Source organism: Pelodiscus sinensis, chromosome 8, assembly GCF_052426305.1.
Source record: "Pelodiscus sinensis isolate ZL-2025 chromosome 8, ASM5242630v1, whole genome shotgun sequence".
In the NCBI taxonomy this organism is placed as follows: Eukaryota; Metazoa; Chordata; order Testudines; family Trionychidae; genus Pelodiscus; species Pelodiscus sinensis.
This window is the reverse complement of record NC_143059.1, coordinates 74,785,164-74,807,225: the sequence shown is the minus strand read 5'-3', so window position 1 is coordinate 74,807,225 and position 22,062 is coordinate 74,785,164. Positions and strand designations below refer to the sequence as shown.

At 59.9% G+C, this 22,062-nt stretch overlaps 1 protein-coding gene across 2 annotated transcripts in view; it reads left to right on the top strand.

The window, feature by feature from the left end:
- The first annotated feature begins 15,993 nt into the window (after positions 1-15,993).
- Positions 15,994-22,062, top strand: part of HPSE2 (heparanase 2 (inactive)) — a 176,206-nt gene continuing 170,137 nt past the window's right edge. For both annotated transcript variants that reach the window (XR_012905505.2, XM_075934461.2), the window contains exons 1-2: positions 15,994-16,517; positions 17,568-17,725. Coding sequence is in view for 1 of the 2 variants with exons in the window: in XM_075934461.2 (XP_075790576.1) it covers positions 16,258-16,517; positions 17,568-17,725 (418 nt within the window). In the remaining variant the exon portion in view is untranslated. The remainder of the gene's footprint in view (positions 16,518-17,567; positions 17,726-22,062) is intronic.

Genomic DNA, 22,062 nt, shown 5'->3' with positions numbered 1-22,062 from the left:
GCAAGGGGAGCCCGAGCCCAGTCAGCTTACCATGGGGAAAGGAAGCTTGCAAACGAACCACAGGTGAGAGGATGTGACCTGTTAAATAGTTTGGGGCGGGGAAGGGGGGGCTAGTTTGGGGATGTTGGGAGGAAAATGTTTAACGTGCTCTGGAATTACTCTCTCTAGATATACTGCTCCCCTCCCCCGCTCTCTTTTCTCAATGGCTGAGTGAAGATTAAAACCAGCAAGTACAGGGCAAAGGGAAAATAAAGAGAGACGTGTATTTACAAGTCTAGCAAAGCCAGGGACTAAATATTTACAGGCATAAGAGTAAAAATGAGCCAGGCTTTCAAAAGTAATTATCATAATATAAAAACCAAACAACGCTGTCGCCAGGCATGAGGATGGGGCCAAAGCGTCAGCTGGTGCAAACTGGATCTGCCCCCAAAATCAAAACCTCAGTAACTGGCTGCTCATTTTCCTGACCAGTCCGGTGCCAAGAGAGATTCTTACTTGGGAGCGTGTCCTGGGCCCTCCATCCCAGCAGGGATCATGCACAAGTGTGAATCGGGAGTAACTGCAAGTCCATGGGATGAGACCAGTGTAAATCCAGCATCGGCGAGAAAAGCGGGAGGCATCTGTGTCCTCCAGCTCAGTAGACCCCTCCGGCCAGGCTGGCTTTAGCCGTCTGGACAGCAAACATGCTGTGACGGCACGTTGGGGGTCCCCCGTCTCCTGCACCCCCGAAATGGCATGAACAGACTCCGCCAGCCAGTAGCATAGAGGTGGGTTATTGCTTCTCCAGGATACAGCACAGCACAGATGTCATCAGGTTACAGGGCAGGCCTAGGATGCCTCAGCCCCCCTTGAGATGGGGCAGGGGTCTCGGCTTCTAAACCCCCCAGCCTGTTGCTGAGGCTGCTTCCTCCATGCTCCCAGACAGAAACTAACTAACCCTCCTCCAGCCCTGCCCCCAGCCAGGGCAGCATCCCCCTTCCTTTGTTCCTCTCCATGGGGGGTAGCTGGTCCGACCGGTTGAGAGATCCATTTGCATAATGCCCCATCCCTGTCCTTCTGGGCTGTGGTACTGGTGGCAGCCAGTGGGGTTACCACAGACCCCTAGAAACCAGCAAGTTCCCCCCCACTACGTCACACATGCCTCCTTTGGTTATGACGCTGCCTCCCTGCTCAATGTGCAGTGGCAGAAATAAATGCAAACAGGATGTTAGGAGCCATTAGGAAAGGGACTGAGAATAAGACAGAAGATCCCTTATTGCCTGGATAGAAATCCATGGGCTGCCCACATCTTGAATACTGTGTGCAGATCTGGTTGCGCCATCTCAAAAAGAGATTGGAATCAGAAAAGGGAAGCAAAAATGAGTAAGGGGCTGGAACAGCCTCAGGATGAAGAAAGATTATTAAGACTTGGACTTTATGGCTTTCAAAAAAGAGACAGCTACAGGGGGTTATGATAGAAATCTATAAAATCTTGACTGGTGAGGAGAAAACGAGTTAGGGAGTGTTATTTACTCCTTCACATAACACAGGTATTAGGGGTCACCAAAAGAAATTAATAGGCAGCAGGTTTAAAACAAACAAAAGGCAGTATTTCTTTATGCAACACACAGTCAACCTGTGGAACTCCTTGCCAGGGGATGTTATGAAGGCCAAGACTCTAACAGGGTTCAGAAAAGTTAATGGAGGACAGGTCCGTCAGCTATTAGCCAGAATGGCCGGAGATGTAGCTCCCATGTTCTGAGTGTTCCTGGCCTGTTTGTCAGAGGCTGGGAGTGGGGAACGGGAGGGATCACCTGATGGTTTCCTGTTCTGGTCATTCCCTCTGGGTGCCTGGCATTGGCCACGGTGGGCAGGCAGGGCCCAGCGCTGGATGGGCCGTGGGTCTGACCCGGTCTGGCGGCTCTGATGTTCATTCAGCCTCTGAACACTCCTGCCACCAACTTCCTCTTCCCAAGCTTTTTCACACTTAAAAGCAGAGCCGGTTGCACGAGCCCCTCGCTTTTAACAGCTCTACTTGTCTATTTTCACGTGGAAGTTGCTGTTCCTGCAGCCCCCATTATGGGGAGGCTGGGCTGCTGCCCGAGGACCTCCCCAGCCAAACAGAGCAGGCAGCTGCAGAGTGTGACAAGCCAGCCAATACCCCTCTGCTGCCTCCTCCCGTCCTGCCGCCTCCTGGCTGAGGTGCAGACTGTTCTGTGCTTGGGGCCTGCTGCTGGTGCGTTGGCTTGGACCCGCACGGTGGCCTGGCCCGCAGTCCGGAAGTCAGACCAGCTTGGAGAAAGTTCCGTTTCAGAAAAATCCCCCTTTCTAGACGCGAGCTAGACTGGAGGACGGGGCCATGAAGGGGGCGAGGAGACAAATGCTGTTTGCTCTTGTGCTGCCCGTTACTGCGGGTCGTCTTGGAGTCCCGTTTACAAATAGGATGGACTTTCGGGGGGGGGGGGGGCGGAGAACATGCAGAGAGCTTTCCGCCACCCTCCACTTGTCGTGCGTGACACTGGACACCACCAACAGGCAGCTGATCTTTTTGTGGTGAGGGGGGGTAAACATTTCTGTGGCTGGCTGCCTGCATCCCACGCTCAGAAGGGATCTAGATAGCTGGAGGCCATGACACTTATGAAAGTGGGACTGGGGTTGCTAAAACACTTTTGAGCTTTAGCAAAATGTCCCAGAGGTGGCCAGAACTGAGCCTAGACCTCCGCGCAACGTCCCACGGTAGCTGACAGAACGACCTGGATCCTGCCTGTCCTAGCAGCCTATTTCCCCGAGTCACCAAAAAGTACATTGGCTTGTGCTGGGTTTCTTATTTACATTAGCACGGCCAGACGGGGTCCTGTCAGCCCACAGTGGCCAACGCCAGGTGCCCCGGAGGGAGGGATCACAACAGGCGATCCCCATGGGATCCCTCCCGTCACCCAGCTCCAGACACAGGCTTTGTCTACTCTGTGAGTTTTTGTGGCAGAAAATGGAGGGGCATAAGGCTCTTGCACAAAAGGGGTTTTGCACAAAACAGAAGTGGCTGCACTGCGTCTTTTTGCCCAAAAACCCCTTGTGCAAAAAGAAAGAGTAGAAAGTATGCTAATGATATCAGGACTCATGCCAACGAGTCCCTCAGTGTATTTTGTGCCGCAAAAACGCACAGTGTAGACATAGTCACAGAGGCCATCCTGGCTAATAGCCATTGAGGGACCTAACCTCCAGGAATCTATCTAGCTCTCTTTTGAACCCTGTTCAAGTCCTGGTCTTCACAGATCCTCTGGCGAGGAGTTCCAGCAGTTGACTGTGCAGCGAGAGAAGAAAAACTTCCATTTGTTTGTTTTAAACCCGCTACCTGTTCATTTCATTTGGTGACCTTTAGTTCTTGTGTTATGGGAACAAGTAAATATCTTTTCCCACTTCACTTTTCCCACACCCCTCATGATTTTCTAGCCCATCCCCCCGTAGTCTCCTCTTTTCCAAGCTGAAAAGTGTCATTTCTGGTCATTTGGGCTCCTGTGCTGCGCCCCTCACTGCGGTGTCCGTTGGGGCCATTTTCTGTTTCCTGCTCCTAGATTCCTTTCTCCCTTGAAATGTTTTGTGTTCCGTCCCCTTTGCTGCCCCCCGTTAGCTGACTGGTCCTGGTCTTGTTTAATGGCGTGACAGGCATTTCCCACCAGCCGGGGAATCGGAGCTGCCCTCATGTGCTTGTCTCCCCCGCTGTGCTTAGAAAAGTGATTGTCTGGCTGAGTCTCCTTCATGCGGCTTCCTTTCTTCCTCCGGGCTCTGGGGCCGGCTTGCTGCTGCTCAGGCTGGGCTCGGGGAGCTTGCCCGGCCATTCATCCGGCTTGGTTCCTCTACGCTGCGCCGTGTGCGAGGTGAGGGATCCTGATTGCACTGGACTCCCGGCCTGGCTTTTATAGAGCGGAGACGAGAAATGGGAAGAGACACGTTTTGCAGCATTCGCTGTTTATCTAAAACTAGCCAAATGCCTCATCAGCACGCCTGAAACAGTATCTGGAGCAGAGCTGGGATGGGAGCGCCGCTTTATCAAAGGCGAGCCGGCACTGCTCTCCAGACTCTGGTGGGGCCAGAGCCCATGCGCCTGTCATGGGTATTTTATACTGTGCAGCCTGCTCTTACATCATCTGCTCTGTGTAAGCCTCCTCGCCCCCCAACCCACAGCGGAGCCGACTGCTCCTGAGCCAACAGGCCCCAAAAGCTGCAGTGTCCGAGTCTGCTGCTATCTGCCGTTCGTTAATAGACCACAACTGTGGTCCCAGATTGAGGTGTCATTAAAGGAGGTTTTGGAACTAATTGATAAACTAACAGTAACAAGTCACCAGGACCACATGGCATTCACCCAAGAGTTCTGAAAGAGCTCCAATGGGAAATTGCAGGACTATTACCTGTGGTTTGTAACCGATCCTTTAAATCGGCTTCCGAACCCAATGACTGGAAGGGAGCTAATGTGATGCCGGTTTTCAGAAAAGGCTCCAGAGCTGATCCCAGCAATTATAGGCCACTCGAAGACTTACCCGGCGTTGCCTGAGTTAACAGGGCAGAGGGCTGGCAGTGTGGGGGGTGCTGGTGATAAATTCATGGAGATTAGGTCCATCAATGGGTGGGCACGGAGGGTGTCCCTGGCCTCTGGGAATGAGTGACAGGGGAGGATCCCGGTTCTGATCACTCCCTGGGGTGCCATGGTGGGCAGGCAGGGCCTGTGCTGGATGGACCTTTGATATGACCAGCCTGGCTGCTTTGATGGTTGGACTCCTGTGGGCGTGTCTGGCACGGAACGTGTGGTGGTCGCTCCGGGCTTCACCCTTGTCTGGACAGGTCGGGTTCATGGCCGCGCTGCCGCCATTGGAACCGTTTATTAAACGTCTCCTGCCAGTGAGCGAGGGGCTCTGAGGGTGACGGTCATTGCCAGATCAGACACACTAGCTAATGTTTAACGTTCGATTTCTAGGAATAATTTCCATGTATTGTTATGCTGCGAGTGTTTGAGGGGAGGCCACTGGGGAATGAGCCCAAAAGAGAAGCGCGCATTTTAAAAACGTCGCAGTGAAATACTAGTGGAAATATGTTCATGCCGTTTTGAAGCTGCAAGGACGAGCGTGTATGTTTTGGATCGTGTGTCCCAATTAACTCAGCCTAAGGAACCAAAGGGACATTGACGAGAAACCAAAGTGAATTTGAGTTTTCACTGATCTCTCTTTATTGAATGCAAAGTGAAACAGGCAGTGGAAAGCTCGTGCAGGGCAAGGATCTGGTGCTAAATGTGGCACATTTAACTCCAGTGTCTCTTTAGGGGGATGACAGATGCTGAGCTAGGACGGTCTTGTGTTCAGAGCCGGCTCGCGAGAGCAGCCCCCGGCTCGGTGAAATGATTCTGCCAGGCGCTGAGCAGGCTGAACCAATTAAAGTCCAAAGCGATTTGATTGCCTGTCCCACCGGCCACAAACACAACGCGGCCATTTATCAGGAGGCAAACACAAGGCGCTGCCTAAACAAACCCGGAGACTCAATGGAAACTCTCTGTGGGCCCAGGGGACGGCAGCTTGGGCTGAACACAGGGTTCCCAAGCGGCCCCCGCCAGAACTAACAGTCCCCCTGCTCCTGGTGCCAGTAATGCCGGGGTGGGAGGCCCCGCTGTCCAGGGACCTGTGTGTTGACGAGCCCAGAGAGGCACCTGGCCCCAGGCTCTGCTGCCCCACGGAGCGTGCAGTGAGAGCAGGGATCCTCAGAAGCAGTTGCAGGACCTGGTCCTATGAACCTAATAGGCTCTTGCTAAAGCAGACTTGTAAACATTCCCTCTGGTCCCTATGGAGCTTTCCTGCCTCTGATTCCCTGGCCTCTCCCGAGCCCCTCGCTTCCTTGCACAGCACCTCGTTAAACTAACAATAGCCGCTTGTTGGGGGCTGTCTCAGCGAGTCTCCTGCTGGTCTCAGACTGAGCGGGATGAAGTCAGCCCTGCGCAAGGCAGCAGCCTGCTTGAAACACCTGCAGGCCCACCCAGCTCAGCGCCCTCTGGCCAGCAGATCAGCTATCGCCAGTTGGAACTGGGGATGGCTCAGCCCAGTCCCCGGCTGCCCTGTTGCACTGCCAGGCCCGGAGGCCAGCTCACAAGGCAGCCAGAGCACAGCACAGCCCAGCTGCCTCCTCAGGGCAGCTCCTTGTCCTGCTGCTGGCTTTTCCCAGGGGCTTTGCTCCATGCTGGTCATCCCGGGAGGCCACTGGAGAGACGGGTCTGTCCAGAGGACTGGGAAAGGGCAAATCGAGGGCCCAGCTATAGAAAGGGAAATAAGACCGACCCAGGAAACGACAGACCAGTCGGTTTCTCTCCTGTGCCAGGGAAGATAATGGAGCAAGTAACTGAGGAATCCACCTGCGAACAGCCAGACGCTAGCTAGGTGATAAGTAATAATTAGCATGGATTTGTCAAGAACAAATCATGTCAACGCACCCTGAGAGCTCTGTGTGACAGGTAACGTGCCTGGTGGCTATCGGGGAAGCAGTAGTTGTGGTAGATCTGATTTGTAGTAAGGCTTTTGATACTGTCTCGCGTGTTAACAAACTAGGGAAATATCGCCTAGATGGAGCTACTAGAAGGTGGGCGCGTGACTGGTTGGAAGACTGCCCCCAAGGGTGGTTAGCAGCAGTTCAGAGACATGCTGGAGGGCATAACGAGTGGGGTTCTGCAGGGATCAGTTTGGATCTGTTCAGTATCTTCAATGATAGATAATGGCAGAGAGAGGGTGCTTATAAAGTTTGCAGATGATACCGAGTTGGGAAGGGTTGCGAGTGCTTTGGAGGATAGGATTAAAACTCAGAATGGTCTGGACAAACTGGAGAAATGGTCTGAGGTCGATAGGAGGAAGTTTAACAAGGACAAATGTAAAGTGCTCCACTTAGGGTGTGTCTAGACTACAGGGTTTTGTCGACAAAAGTGGACTTTTGTCGACCAAACTATACCTGCGTCTACACTACTGCCGAGTTCTGTCGACATAATGTCGACAGAAGTTAGCAGTTTTGTCAACGGTGGCGTCGAAGCAAAAACACGCTCCTCTGTGTTTAGGCAGCTAACAAACGGCTTTATTAATTAATAAAGCACAGCATGAGCCAAACGTGGTCACAGCAGAGCCGGGCCCAGTAAGGCTGCTAATACAATCAATCCTAGTATCTTTATACCCTTAGCCAAACAGTCTGACGTCAGGGCATCCAATTACAGAAATCCTCAATTAAATTTGGAAAAACAAAGCCTTATCAACAAGATGGCGGACAGGTACGAGGGAGTACATCTCCTGTCCCAACCAGCCCAATTAACACATACCAATAGCCCATCCTGTAGGCCTCTTCTCACGGGGTGACAGAAAGTTCACTCTGGTCTACGTGCTTGAGAGAAAAGCTGAAATGGTTTCTGATATACAAGATGGCTTCTAGCTAAATATGAAAATGGTTTCTACAGCTTCTACAGCGGTAAACCTCATTCTACAACAAATAACGCCTTTTGTTGACAGAGTTCTGCCGACAGAAGGTGTTATTGCATCTACACTCTCATGTTGACAAATGCTTTGTCGACAGAACTGGATGTCATCTAGACGCTCTATGTCGACAAAGCCTCTGTCGACAAAAGCCTGTAGTCTAGACATACCCTCAGGGAGGAACAATCACAGAATGGGAAGCGACTGTTGTGACGTAGTGGGGGGTACTTGCTGGGCTGTGGTGACCTCTGCTGTCTGGAGCAAGACCCAGCAGGGGAAACCTCACTATGCAAAGGTGATGCCAAACCTGTTGAACCAGACACCCCCCATGGAGAGGAACAAAGGAAGGTGGATGCTGCCCTGGCTGGGGGGCAGGGCTGGAAGGGAGTTAGTTAGCTGCTGGCTGGGAGCATGGAGGAGACAGCCTAGGGAAAGGGGCTGGAGTTTAGGGGCCCAGTCTCCCCCATCTCAAGGGGGCCTAAGGCATCCTAGCCCAGCTCTGTGACCAGATTACATCTGTGCTGTGCTGTATCCTGGAGAGGCAATAAACTTCCTCTATTCCACCGGCTGGTGCAGTCTGTTTGTGCCATTTCGGGGTGCAGGAGACGGGGGACCCCCAACGCGCCGTCACAACTGTCTAGGAGGAGTCCTGCAGAAAGGGATCTAGGAGTCAGAGTGGACCATGAGTTAAACATGAGTCAACAGTGTGACACTGCTGCAACAGAAACATCATTTGGGGCTGTATTAGCAGGAGCACTGTAATTGGAGAAATTGGAGAGGGTCCAGAGAAGAGCAACACAAATGATGAAAGGTCTAGAGAACATGAGCTACAAAGGAAGACTGAAAACTTTTAACCAGCTCCCTGCGGACACCAACTCCTACCTGCCGCCTCTGATGTAGAGGCAGCAGCGCAGGCGGGGCTGCGTGTAACCATTCGGATTAACCAATGAGCCCAGGCTCAGCAGGTCAGCATGTAAACGGGCACACATTCAAGTCCTATTTCAAGTACCTAAACGGTGGTTACCCAGAGGGATACCAATTGTTCTCCTTAACCTCCGATGACAGGCCAAGAAGCAACGGGCTTAAATTGCAGCCAGGGAGGATTAGGTTGTACATTGACTGTGAAATGCTAAGGGCGATTAGAGTGGCAATAAAAATTAGAAAAACAATAGTGGAGGATTTCGACTATCCCCATATTGACTGGGTACGTGTCACCTCCGGACAGGTGTGACGTAGGGGGGGGTGTCTGCTTTGTAACCTGGGGTCTCCTGTGCTGGGCTGTGTGATTCCCACTGACTCACCCACGTGTGTTAGCCCAGACACTAGGACCAACCTGACCAGATAACAAGGCTCTTCCCCCAGGGGAGAGACAAAGGGAGGGAGGCGGAGACGAACACCTGGTTTGGGGGCAGGGTCTGGGAGTGAGGCAGTGGCTGGCTGGGAAACAGCCTAAGCTGAGGTTCTATGGGGGGCGATGGACCCCCTAACCCCAGGGTCTGAGGCATCCTGGCCCTGACTCCTGTAACCACGTCCCGTCTGTGCTGGGCTGTATCCCGGAGGAGCAATAAACCCCCCTGTTCTACTGGCTGGCGGAGTCTGTTCTTGCTGCTACGGGGCTGCAGGACCAGGGGGAACCCGACGCACCGTCACAACAGGATGCAGAGATAAAGTTTCTTAACATCTGAAATGACGGCTTCTTGGAGCAGCTGGCTCTGGAACCCACCGGAGGAGGGGCAAGTCTCGATTTAGTCCTAAGTGCAGTGCAGGATCGAAGAGGTGACTATAGCCGGACCGCTTGGGAATAGTGGCACTAACATTAAAGTTAACATCCCTGTTAAAAACACCTCAGCATCCCACCACTGTGACATTTAATTTGAGAAGGGGGATGTGCCGTAGTGGGGGTACCTGGCGGCTTTCTATGCTGGCTCTGTGGTAACCCCACTGGCTGCTGCCGGTACCACAGCCCAGCAGGACAGGGAGTGAGACGTTATGCAAAGAGGCCCTCTCAACCGGTCCGACCAGCTACCCCCCAAGGAGAGGAACAAAGGAAGGGGGATGCTGCCCTGGCCGGGGGGCAGGGCTGGAGGAGAGTGAGTTAGTTTCTGTCTGGGAGCATGGAGGAAGCAGCCTCAGCAACAGGCTGGGGGGTTTAGAAGCCGGACCCCCCCATATCAAGGGGGGCTGAGGCATCCTAGGCCTGCCCTGGAACCAGATGACATCTGTGCTGTGCTGTACCCTGGGGAGGCGATAAACTCCCCTGTTCTACCGGCTGGTGGAGTCTGTTCCTGCCATTTCGGGGGTGCAGGAGACAGGACCCCCAATGCGCCGTCACAGGGGAACTACACAAAAATGAAGAAATTAGTTAAACAGAAATTAAAAGGGACAGTGCCAAAAGTGAAATCTCCACAAGCTGGATGGAAATGTTTCAGACACCATAATAGAGGCTTAAACGTACCCCCCAAATAAAACCACAGGCAGGGAACCCAAAAAGTGCCACCGGGGCTTAACAACCAAGCACAGGAAGCAGCGAGAAATAAAAGAGGCCTGGTTTAAAACGTGACGTTAAACCCTAGTGAGGAAAATAGAAGTGTGTCAAACGAAGCGTAAGAATATAATCAGAAGCCCAAAGAGGCGTTTGAAGAGCAGCTGGCCAAAACCTCGACAAGTGTCAGCAAAACGTTTGAAGTAAGTCGGCAGCAGGGAGCCTGAAAACAAGCAGTGAGGTGTCTGGCTGAGCGAGATGCTAAAGGAGCCCTCCAGGTCGAGAAGGGCATTGTGAGAAGCTAAAGGAATTCTGTGCTTTGGTCTTCATGGCTGAGGGTGTGAGGGAGATTCCCCAACCAAAGCCGCCATTTTTAGATGACAAATCTGAGGAACTGTCCCAGTAACGAGTCACCAGGCCCACACGGCATTCAGCCAGGGGTTCTGAAAGAGCTCCAGTGGGAAACTGCAGAACTTTTACCTGTGGTTTGTAACCGACCCTTTAAATCAGCTTCTGAAAGGGAGCTAATGTGCTGGGGAAGAGGCCAAGAGGTTTGGGACAGCGGAGGGGGCACAGCAGTCGTGCGTACTAGGGATGTTAAATATCGGTTAATTGACTAGTCGATTAATCTCATGAATTCTTATTGGTTACTCAACTACTCTATAGGCCCCAGGCAACCCCTCTCTGGGGCGAGGGGTCTGAGCTCCTGGACTCTGCGTGAGCCGGGACTGAGCCGGGCTGCCTGCCCACCTGGCTCCTAACACACTTTAAATCAGTGTTTCTTAAAGTGTGTTCTGTGGTACACCAGCCACAGAGAACAACAGAATTCAGAATGGCGCCTTTAAAAGGGCAGGGACATTTTTTTTCCTCAATAACTTTCCTAATTTTCCTCCAACCCTTTTTTCCCCTCACTAACTCCCCCACCCCGAAGCCCTCCTTTTTTTTGCTCAAAAATCCTTAGTGTTACTCATAAAAAAATTATTGTTTGGTGTTCGTCAGTCTTAAAAAGTTTAAGAAACGCGGCTTTCAATGCAGAGCTGCAGCCGGGGTAGGTTCAGGACCCAGTGTGAGCCGGGACTGAGCCAGGCTGCTGACCAGCCTGCTAAAAACTTTACTGGCAAGGAGTGGGGGGGAGGATGTGCGTCGTCTGTAGCATTAACCTACAAGCCTTTGCTTATTGGTTAACTGACTGCACTATCCCATGTCTAGTGTGTACCAGAGCGCAACTGGCTTTTCTTCCCGTTCCCCTGATAAGGGAGCAAGGGGAAAGCTCTTGGATTCCATGAATTACTCCTCTGCCCCCTCCCCTCACCAGCCAGGAGTCAGAGGCATGCCCAGAATCCAAGTACTTTCCCCTCACTCCCTGATCGGCAGGGGAGTGGGAAGACAAGCCAGCCATATCCCAGCACACCGGGCTGCTGCTCCCCACGGGGCCCTTGGAAGAGGTGGGCCATACTGAGTAGCCCAGCGGTGCTGGGGGCGGGAGGAGGGCCTGTGCTGTCCAGTCCCAGCAGTGCTCTCGGGCGGGGAGGGCAGTGGCAGTGAAGCTGTCAGGGCTCCCCACTGTCTGGGGCTGATGGCTGGGGGAAGGGTTTTAGGTAGGGGGCCCACTTGCCTGGTCTGGTGGCAGGCAAGATGGTGATCTCCATCCCCAGCTGACCACTCCCTCGGTGATTTCCTTCCCCCGTGGTCACTCTGCAGTACACCTGCTGGCTGTAGTGGTGACTGCGAGTATCCGCCCATCCGCTCAGCCCCCTCCCGTTCCATGTCATGGAAAACAATCGAATTCCAGGCACATCCCATTGTCCTGGCACAACCAAACCCCAACCTTGCTTAAAGTTAGAAGAGGAGGCTGTCTACCAAAGGTGATGGTCTTAGCTCTTACTGTTTAGGAGGAGTTATTGAACCAACAGACTTGCAGACAGACAGATGGATTCACAGACAGACACACAAATCTCTAAATATATACATACTAGCCAATTAGCCCGTCAGAAGACGGGATTTTCAGGTCTCTCCTCCATGTGGGTCGTCTCTCCTGAGCATCTGGTCTCTCTCTCTCTCCTCCTGCTTCCTCCCTCCCTCTCTCTCAGCTCTCCTCTGCCTCCTGCCTCTCTCTTTCACTTCTCCTCCCCCTCCTGCCTCGCACTTGGAGGCCTGGGAAACCCAAATGGCCATTTGGGCTCCGCACTCCTTGTTCTGCATGGGGGGCGCGGAGCCCAAACGGTTGCTTGTGCCACTTGCTCCCCCGTGGCGGCCTGGCTGAGCAGTGCAGAAGTCAGCCGAGCGCTATGGCGGGAGGCAAAGGGGAGTGGGGCGATGATGTTCATGGCCAGGGGGCGGGGCATGGAGCCGCTGTCACACCGCATGTCACCTCCCCGCCCCACCATGGTGCTCGGCTGACTTCTGCGCTGCTCAGCCAGGCTGCCATGGGGGAGCAAACGTCCGTTTGGGCCCCGCACTCCCCATGCAGCACGGGCCCCCCAGAGGGAACAGCCAGCATTTCAGCAACAGCGCCCCCAGAGGGACCAGCCAGCATTTCGGCAACTGCGCCCCCAGAGGGACCAGCCAGCATTTCGGCAACAGCGCCCCCAGAGGGACCAGCCAGCATTTCGGCAACAGCGCCCCCAGAGGGACCAGCCAGCATTTCGGCAACAGCGCCGCCCAGAGGGACCAGCGAGCATTTCGGCAACAGCGCCCCCAGAGGGAACAGCCAGCATTTCGGCAACAGCGCCCCCAGAGGGAACAGCCAGCATTTCAGCAATAGTGCCCCCAGAGGGAACAGCCAGCATTTCAGCAACAGCGACCCCAGAGGGACCAGCCAGCATTTCGGCAACAGCGCCCCCAGAGGGAACAGCCAGCATTTCAGCAATAGTGCCCCCAGAGGGACCAGCCAGCATTTCGGCAACAGCGACCCCAGAGGGACCAGCCAGCATTTCGGCAACAGCGCCCCCAGAGGGAACAGCCAGCATTTCAGCAATAGCGCCGCCCAGAGGGACCAGCCAGCATTTCGGCAACAGCGCCCCCAGAGGGACCAGCCAGCATTTCAGCAACAGCGCCCCCAGAGGGACCAGCCAGCATTTCGGCAACAGCGCCCCCAGAGGGACCAGCCAGCATTTCGGCAACAGCGCCCCCAGAGGGACCAGCCAGCATTTCGGCAACAGCGCCCCCAGAGGGACCAGCCAGCATTTCAGTAACAGCGCCCCCAGAGGGACCAGCCAGCATTTCGGCAACAGCGCCCCCAGAGGGACCAGCCAGCATTTAGGCAACAGTGCCCCCAGAGGGAACAGCCAGCATTTCAGCAACAGCGCCGCCCAGAGGGAACAGCCAGCATTTCGGCAACAGCGCCCCCAGAGGGACCAGCCAGCATTTCGGCAACAGCGCCCCCAGAGGGACCAGCCAGCATTTCGGCAACAGCGCCCCCAGAGGGACCAGCCAGCATTTCAGCAACAGCGCCGCCCAGAGGGACCAGCCAGCATTTCAGCAACAGCGCCGCCCAGAGGGAACAGCCAGCATTTCAGCAACAGCGCCCCCCAGAGGGAACAGCCAGCATTTCAGCAACAGCGCCGCCCAGAGGGAACAGCCAGCATTTCAGCAACAGCGCCCCCAGAGGGAACAGCCAGCATTTCAGCAACAGCACCGCCCAGAGGGAACAGCCAGCATTTCAGCAACAGCGCTCCCCAGAGGGACCAGCCAGCATTTCGGCAACAGCGCCCCCAGAGGGAACAGCCAGCATTTCGGCAACAGCGCCCCCCCAGAGGGACCAGCCAGCATTTCGGCATTACAGACTCTCAGACACTGGGCTACAATATATATGATATATGACTTGAAGACCTACCTGGCGTTATCTGGGTCCTTCTGGGCAGGGGGACTGCTGGTGTGGGGGGTGCAGGATGCAGAGTGGGGGGCTCAGGGCAAGAGCTAGCGATGTGGGGGGTGAGAGTGAAGGGTGGGGGGAGGAGGGATTCAGGGTGAGGGGGCCCCATCTGATGGGGCTTTCTTGCCCCCTGGCTGTCAGGGGCCTTCTCTCTTTCCCCACCCAGTCTGGCAGGGCTTTCTTCCTCCCCCTTCTGGCCCGGGGAGGGGGGAGCCCAGGTCTGGTGGCACAGCCCCCGCCCTGCTGGCCTCTCTCTGGTGGTGCAGCTGACCCCAGTGGCCACCCTCTTACCGAGCCCCCCCCCCCCAACAGTTCTGGAACACAGTCCTTTTCCGGGGCTTCGGGTGTCCTGGCACAAGCCAGCCCTGCCCGGGCTGTGAGGCAGGAGACGCTGCCTGCCCAGCCCGGTGGCCCTGGCCCTACGCTGAGGTGGGCTCTAGAACACATGGGACTCAGGGACAGACAGACCGACACTGAAGTCGAGAGCCCGGGAGAAACTCCCGGCCCAGGCGGGATACATTGCCTGGAGGCTGCGGACTCTGGCCGGATCGCAGGAGCCGGAGAGGCAGCCTCCGCCAGGGCCGGTCCGGTGCGGGGTGAGCGCGGCGGACCGGCCCTCTCGGGGGCCTTCTGTGACCCCTGCACACACCCGCAGGGCAGGGCAGGGCTGCGAGCGAGCGGCGACCGGCAGGTGGCGCCGGGGACCCTGCTCCGAGCGGACGCTTCAGGCGGCCCGGCCAGCGCGGGTCGGTGCCTGGGAGTCTCCGCTCCCAGCCCGCGCGGCGCACGGGGGCCGGCAGAGCCGCGGACTCAGGCTGGCAGGGCGAGGCCCCGTCAGTGCTGGGGCACCCGCGGGTCTGTGCGCGCGCCGCGGGGACCCCCATCGGGGCAGCACGTGCGCAGGGCTGGGGCTGGAGGGTCCCGGAGCCCGCTGCTCCGTGGGAGCCTGAACCCGCGTGTCCTGGGGGGGGGGCGGAGGCAGAGTCGGCAGCAGCCCCGTGGGAGCGCGGGCTGGGCCCAGTGAGCAGGGCGCGGCTGGGGACCGCACCATCTCCTCCCCGGCCTTAGCCAGCGAGAGCCGCCAGCCGGGACCCGCTGCGGGGCGCTGGCCACAAGCCCCGGCTCGTCCCGAGCTAGCCACGCAGGAGCCGCCCCGGCTAACCCTGGGTGGGCAGGCTCGCGCCAATCGCCTCGGAGCCAGTTCCAACCCGGGCAGCCCCAGGGCGAGACCCCGGGCCCCCGCGCTCCCTGCGGCGCTGCCCAGCGTTAGGGAGGGGCCTCTCGGGCCTTGTCCGGGCTGCAGAGACAACTGCCCCCCGTGACGCTCCGCGCCAGCCTCGCCCCGCGGGGGCCTCCTCTGCCACATTGCGAGGCTGAGGCAGACCTAGGAGGCACAGGTGCGAGGTGCGAGCCCCAGGCAGCTCCGTCTGCCCCCAGACACGCGTGGAACCAGCCAGGCACCGGTAGCAGAGCGCCACGCGCGTGGGGGGCGAGCGCGCACCCGTCTGTGTCTGTTCGGTGCCCCCGAGCGCTGGCCCCATCCCAACGCCCCGTCTCCGGCCAGGGCGCCCCTGGCTGTGACGCTGCGGGACGGGGGCCAGGCTGCCCCGAGCGAATCAAACGGGGGGGGGGGGGCAGCCTCCGGCCCCGCCACGGCCCCGCTTCTCACCAGCTTTCGTGGGCTACACGTGCACGCGGGAACTTCTCCGGGACCGGCGAGCCCGGCTCCGCGCGGCCAGGGCAGGGGACACGCCTGGGCCCGGCATGCAGGGGCAGCCGGCGGGTCTCCGGCCCAGCAGCGCCACGAGCGAATTCAGCCTCCTGCCCCGCCCTGGATCCGCTCGGCTTAGTTGGCGTCTCGGGCTGCCAGGCGCGCGCGCTCCTGGCATGCGGATCGGCGCGCGCAAATGCGGCCCACGTGCGAATGCCTGCGCAGGCGGCTTTGGACGCGCACTCCCCGCAGCTCCTGGCCCAAGTGTCCCGGCAGGGCGGGCGGGGAAGCAAACGGGGGGGGGGGCGGCGAGCAGCGCCCCCCCCCCCCCCCCGGGGCTGCTTCTCCCGCGCGGGCAGAGCAATGCGCACAGCGCACAGCGCCTCGCCGCCTGCGGCCGGGGTCCGAGCAGGAAGGCAGCCCCGCGGGCCTCGGGCCCCTTCACCCGGCGCAGAACCCCTGCACCGCGCCCGAGCCCCGGGCCGAGAGGGTTAAACCAGGAGGCTTCCCTTACCTTGAACAAGTTAAAATGTCCGCAGCCCGCAGCTCCGAAAGGGGCGGCGCTGGCTAGCGAGGCGTCTTGGCACCGGCTGCTGGAGAGGCTGGTCGGGGGCGCGCGCTCCCTCCACCAGCCCCAAACAGCGCAAAAAAGGGCAGCGGGCCCCGCACGCCAGCTCAGGACCGTTCGCCGCCGGCCAGCCCTGCGGAGAGGGGCCCGCCGCCGAGTATGCCCTGCCCCGGCTCCTGCCCCCCCGGGCTGCTGGCCCTGCTGGGCCCCGGGCTGGCTCTCCTGGCGCAGCTCTCCCTTTCCTCCCAGGCCGGGGGCCGCAGCCCGCTGCTGGCTGAGAAGGCTCCAGGTGCGAAGGGCCGGACGCTGCTGCTGCTGGATGTGAGCACCAAGAGCCCGCTCCGGAGAACCAGCGAGAACTTCCTCTCGCTGCAGCTGGACCCCTCCATCATCCACGACGGCTGGGTGGATTTCCTAAGGTACGGCGGGCGCGCCGGGCACCTCCCCGCCTGCCCGCAAGCCCTGCCCCGGGGAAGCCAGGCGGACCGGCCCTGCGGGCGGGGGAGCCGAGCCATGGTTCCCATTAGAGGCACATGTTTGCAATGGAGAAGGCATCTCAGACACTTATCGGTTGTGACTGGAAAAATGCCGGCTCGGGGCTTCCCTCCCCCCGGCTCCGCCAACGCACCCGGCGGGCCGGGCCCAGCCACCCGCCGCGGGCCGGTACCGAGGGCTGTCCGCGGCTCAGCCAGGCGCAGTGGCAGGCGGCAGCCCCGCCCGTCCTGGGGGCCGCAAGGCCGCTGGTTTGCGAGGAGCGGGGGGTCTGTCGCGGGACCCGGGACGGGCTCGGTCACATTTCCCGTTACCGAAGGGCTGGGGAGGCGCGGGGGCTCAGCTGGAAGAGGGGCTGGAGGCTCCCTCCAGCGCGCAGCCCCGTCGCGGGACCCGGCCCACCAGCGGCCGCTCGCCTTTGCTTCTGGGCGGGCGCCCTGCAGTAGCGCGGAGCCAAACCCGGTTCGGTTCGGGGCCCGGCCCGCGGAACGTGTTCCAGCAGCGCTGCGGCCGCCTGGGCGGGCTCCTGGGGAGGGACCCGCTGGTCATTCCGCAGCGCTGCGCAGCGCGCTCCGGGGGAGAGTCTGGGCTCCCCGCGGCGGGGGCCGCTTCCCGGCCAGCGCCGGCTGTCCAGGTGCGTTTGGGGCAGCGCCGGGGCTCGGGAAGCCCGAATGAGAAGCGATCGGCTCGCCCGGGCTCGGCGCGCGGTCCCGGCGGAAGCTCGCTTCTTTCGGGGTCCCGGGCCTGCGCGGGCTCCTGGGGCAGAGCAGCCCGGGCCCAGCCCCCGCAGTGGCTCTCGCGGGCCCGATCCTGCTGCCGGGGCTGCGGCCGGCGCTGGGCAGGGACCGGCTGGTTTGCATCCCGCGCGGGGAGAAGAAACGGGCTGGGGACCGGGGCGGCTCCGCAGGAGAGGGCAGGATCCGGGGCTCCCGGGCCAGGTTCCCCGGTGCGCCAGGCTCAGTGCCTTTCTCCTGCAGCTCCAGGCGCCTGGTGACCCTGGCCCGCGGCCTGGCTCCCGCCTTCCTGCGCTTCGCCGGGACCAGAACCGATTTCCTGCACTTCCAGAACCTGAAGAATCCGGCCAAGAGCCGCGGCGGGCCCGGCCCGGACTATTACCTCAAGAACTACGAGGACGGTGAGCGGGGCATGGGGTGCGGGGGGCGCCGCGGGGCGTAGTTGAGCGGCGGGCGGCAGATCTCTGGGCCGCGGGGCACCCCCTTGGCTCGGGCGGGGAGTCGCAGCCGGGTCCTGCGGCGTTTGCCGCCGACTCCCGGCTGAGCTCGGGGCGGGCCCGGTGTGTCGCGGGCGGCAGGCTCGACCGGGCGGAGAACGGCTCCCGGGGCCGGTGTCGGGCAGCGCTGCGAGTCTGCTTTCCGCGGGATGGGGTGGGAGGGAGGCCGGGGTGTGCGGCGCTCGGGCTGTGCCGGGGCGTGGTGCGGGGAGGCCGCGGGAGACTGTTCTCGGAGTGCAGGGCTCGGATGATACTTTCTGAACCCCGGGTGAGCGCCGGGTGCCTGGTACGAAGCCTGTTACCCTCCCCCCCCCCATGCTCGCGGACACTCGCCTTTCGGAGGGGACTTGCTTCCGCCTCTTCCCTCGCCACCCCGGGCACCGCCTGCCCCTGTTTGCCCCGGGCTGGGGCTCGCTGCGCCCCGACACCCCTGGGTCTGGCTTCGGGCCCTCATGCTCTTCTCGGGACTACGACCCCTGAGGTTCAATGCCGGAGGCTTCCCCGTACCTGTCAGCCTGGGTCCGAGCCCCCGTGCGGCCTGGCGCCCATCGGCGGGGTGTCGGGGCGCAGCGTTCACCCGCCTGGCCCTGCCCGAGCGGCTGGCGCTGGATGTCCGCCGAACGCGGCTCGGCAGACGCTGCCGAAGAGCCCCGGGCACTGGCGGGCAGGAGCTTCCGGCTCTGCCCGCCTCCTGCCGCCCCCACGGGAATCCATGCGGCGGCTGGAATGGTCCTGGGCTCCCATCGCTTCGCTCGGTCCTTGCGGATTGCCCCGAGCGAGGCAGGTCCCGCGGGCCGCAGCCTGTCGGGCTCACAGCCCATCTATCGGCCTCTGCTCCTGGCGCGCCGGGCTGCCCAGCGCCGCTGCTCTCCGAGCGCCCGGGGGCGAGTCCCAAACCGGTCCGGAGCAGCGGGCCGGTCTCGGCGCCTTTCTCAGCTGGGGCCCGGGCGAAACGATCCCTGTGACCCGAGCCGCAGCGAGACGCGTCACGGCCCGCCGGTTCCTTCCCCGCGTCTCCCCAACATCCTCGCGCCGCTTCCAGCTCCTCGGGGAAACTGTTCAGCGGGCGCAGGCGGGACCCAGCCAGGCACCGTCGCCAGCTCCCGCCGCCGCCGCTGCTTGTTCCCAGCCCGCGGGCGCGCCCCGCGATTCTGCGGAGTCAGGCGGGAGCGGGGCTCGGCGCGGGGCCCAGGCTCCGCTGGCAGGGCGGTCTTGCACTTACAACTTTGACTTCGCTCCTCTTCGCCCGGGACTTTGCACCGCGGCCCCCGCCCGGGCCCGACCGGCTGTGGCTGGCCCGCTCGGTTCCTCTCCGGGTCCCCTGCCTCCGCCACTGCCCATCGCTCGCTGGTGGGAGGCAGCCCGGGGAGGCAGTCGTGGGGCTACTTTGGCTTCTCCCTTTTACAGGGGCGATCTTTGCCTCCCCCGGAGCCTTTGGGGCTTCCCATAACGCATCAGCGGTGGCTTGGGGCGCTCGCCAATCCCACGCGTTGCTGGTTTGTGGCCTCGCCTGGGATCTTCCCTGCGACTTCCCAGCCCGGGCAGCCCGTGCGCCCTGCCTCGGCTCAGGAGAGCGGCGGGCCGGCCGAGAGCTGCGCTGGAAAGGGCGCCCCAATTCCACGGCCCGGTTCTTCAGTCGCGTTGCCTCGCTAAGGCCAGCGCCGCGGCCGCGTAGAGAAGCGCTAATCGCCCGCCCGCCCGGGACGCGCGGTTCTGGGGCGCTGTAGAATTTGGTCTCCCGCGAGCTGTTTCACAAGCCCCTTCCCTTCCCTGGCGCTCGGCGTCCCGCGGGCAGAGACCCGCAGCGCCCTGCCCGCGCTGTTAAATGGAAACGGGCGCAGAGCCGCGACGACCTGTCTGGGTTGCGAAAGGCGCTTTTCTGGCCCGGCCGCGGCGCTGCCGCGAGGAACAGTCGGAGGCCGCGGGCGGCGGGGAGACGGATCCCCGCGGCCGCTCCCCGGGCGCTCGCTTGCCCCTAGCGCGTCGTGGACACGCAGCGGCGCCGGAGCTGTAAGCGCGGCTCTTCGCTCGGCACCGCTTCCGCACGACGCGGACCCTGCGCCGGGCCCAGAGGCGGGAGCGGGCGCCAAGGGGGCCCTGCCCGAGCGAATCTTCCAGTTCGCGTCCAAGGTCCCGGTGCGGCCGCCGCCGTCGCCGGGCTGCGCTGCAGGGAAGCCGGTTTGTGACGAAACGCACCGGGCTCCCGGCAGCCCTGGGCCAGCCCCGCCGGGTTTGGGCGCTGGGAGCGCCGGGCGGCTGCGCTCAGAACCAGGGCCCGCCGCGCCGGGCACTCCGGGACCCGGAGCCTGAGCTTTCAGGCCAGCGAAGCAGGGGACCGGAGAGGGGCTGGCAAGCGCCCTGCTACATCCCTCTTTTCTGCCGCCTTCTCCGGACTTTCCCCTTTCCTCTCGTGTGTGTGTGTGTTATGGGTGTGGGAGGATGTGTGTGCTATGTGTGTTGTGTTGTGGGGGTGTTCATGTGGGGTGGAAGAGTGTGTGTGCTATGTGTGTTGTGTTGTGGGGGTGTTCATGTGGGGTGTGCGTGCATGGGGGTAGGAGGTGTGCATGTGGGGTGGAAGAGTGTGTGTGCTATGTGTGTTGTGTTGTGGGGGTGTTCATGTGGGGTGTGCGTGCATGGGGGTAGGAGGTGTGCATGTGGGGTGGAAGAGTGTGTGTGCTATGTGTGTTGTGTTGTGGGGGTGTTCACGTGGGGTGTGCGTGCATGGGGGTAGGAGGTGTGCATGTGGGGTGGAAGAGTGTGTGTGCTATGTGTGTGTTATAGGGTGGGAGAGTATATGGGAGGGGTGTGTGTGTGCATAGGTGTTATGGAGGGGGTGTGTTATGGGGTGTGGTGTGTGTGGGATGTGTGTACTGTGGGGGTGTGTATGTGGGGTGTGTGCGGTGGCGCATTGGGGAGCCCCCCCCCCGACCCTGCACCCAGGTCCGCAGCAAGATGCGACTCTGCCAGCCAGTAGAATGTGGAGGGTTTATTTCTGTTCAGGATACAGCCCAGCACGGATGTGAGGTGGTTACAGGAGTCAGGCCAGGCAGCCTCAGACCCCCTGGGGCAGTTACGCAGGCCCCTGAGCCCCAGCACTCGGCTCAGTCTGCTCTCTTCATGTTTGCCCACCCGAGACTAAAGCAACCCCCAGCAACTGTCCCTGAGCCCCCAGGCCGCTCCACCTCCTCCTCTGTCCTGCTCCCAGACCCAAGGGGAATCTTTTGTCACCTGGACTCCAGGAGGTGAGACTCTGACCCACTTCCACAGTGAGTCGTGCCTGGCCTCCCCCCCCCCACCCCTCCGCAAAGAGAGCTGCAAAAGGAGGGGGAGAGGTTGAGATTCACCGCACACACACTCTCACACTACAGCACACCCCACTACGTTACAATGTGCTATGTGTTGTGGTGTGTGTGTTGTGGGGGTGTCTATAGGTGTGTGTGTGTTGTGTGTGCTCTGTGTGTATGTGTGTGCTGGGTGTGTGTATGAGTGTGTTATGGTGTGTGTGTGTGTGTGTTGTGGGGGTGTCTATAGGTGTGTGTGTGTGTGCTCTGTGTGTATGTGTGTGCTGGGTGTGTGTATGAGTGTGTTATGGTGTGTGTGGGTTGTGGGGGTGTCTATAGGTGTGTGTGTGTGTGTGCTCTGTGTGTATGTGTGTGCTGGGTGTGTGTATGAGTGTGTTATGGTGTGTGTGGGTTGTGGGGGTGTCTATAGGTGTGTGTGTGTGTGTGTGCTCTGTGTGTATGTGTGTGCTGGGTGTGTGTATGAGTGTGTTATGGTGTGTGTGTGTTGTGGGGGTGTCTATAGGTGTGTGTGTGTGTGTGCTCTGTGTGTATGTGTGTGCTGGGTGTGTGTATGAGTGTGTTATGGTGTGTGTGTGTTGTGGGGGTGTCTATAGGTGTGTGTGTGTGTGTGCTCTGTGTGTGTGTGTGCTGGGTGTGTGTATGAGTGTGTTATGGTGTGTGTGGGTTGTGGGGGTGTATGGGTGTGTTATGGTGTGTGTATGTTGTGCGCGTTGTGGGGGGTGTTATGTGCTGTGGGTGTGAGTGCGTTGTGTGTATTGTGAGGGTGTGTTACCGGTAGGTGTGTATAGCAGAGCAGGAGTTAATGGTAGCAAAGAGATGCTTGTCACGCTGCAGCCCTTAAGGGCCCCTGTATGGGGCTGCCCCAAGGGCCGTGGCTGGACCTGCCCTGGGGGCTCAGCAGTTGGCAGCCAGGGTGCCGGGCACGGGGGGAGCAGGGCG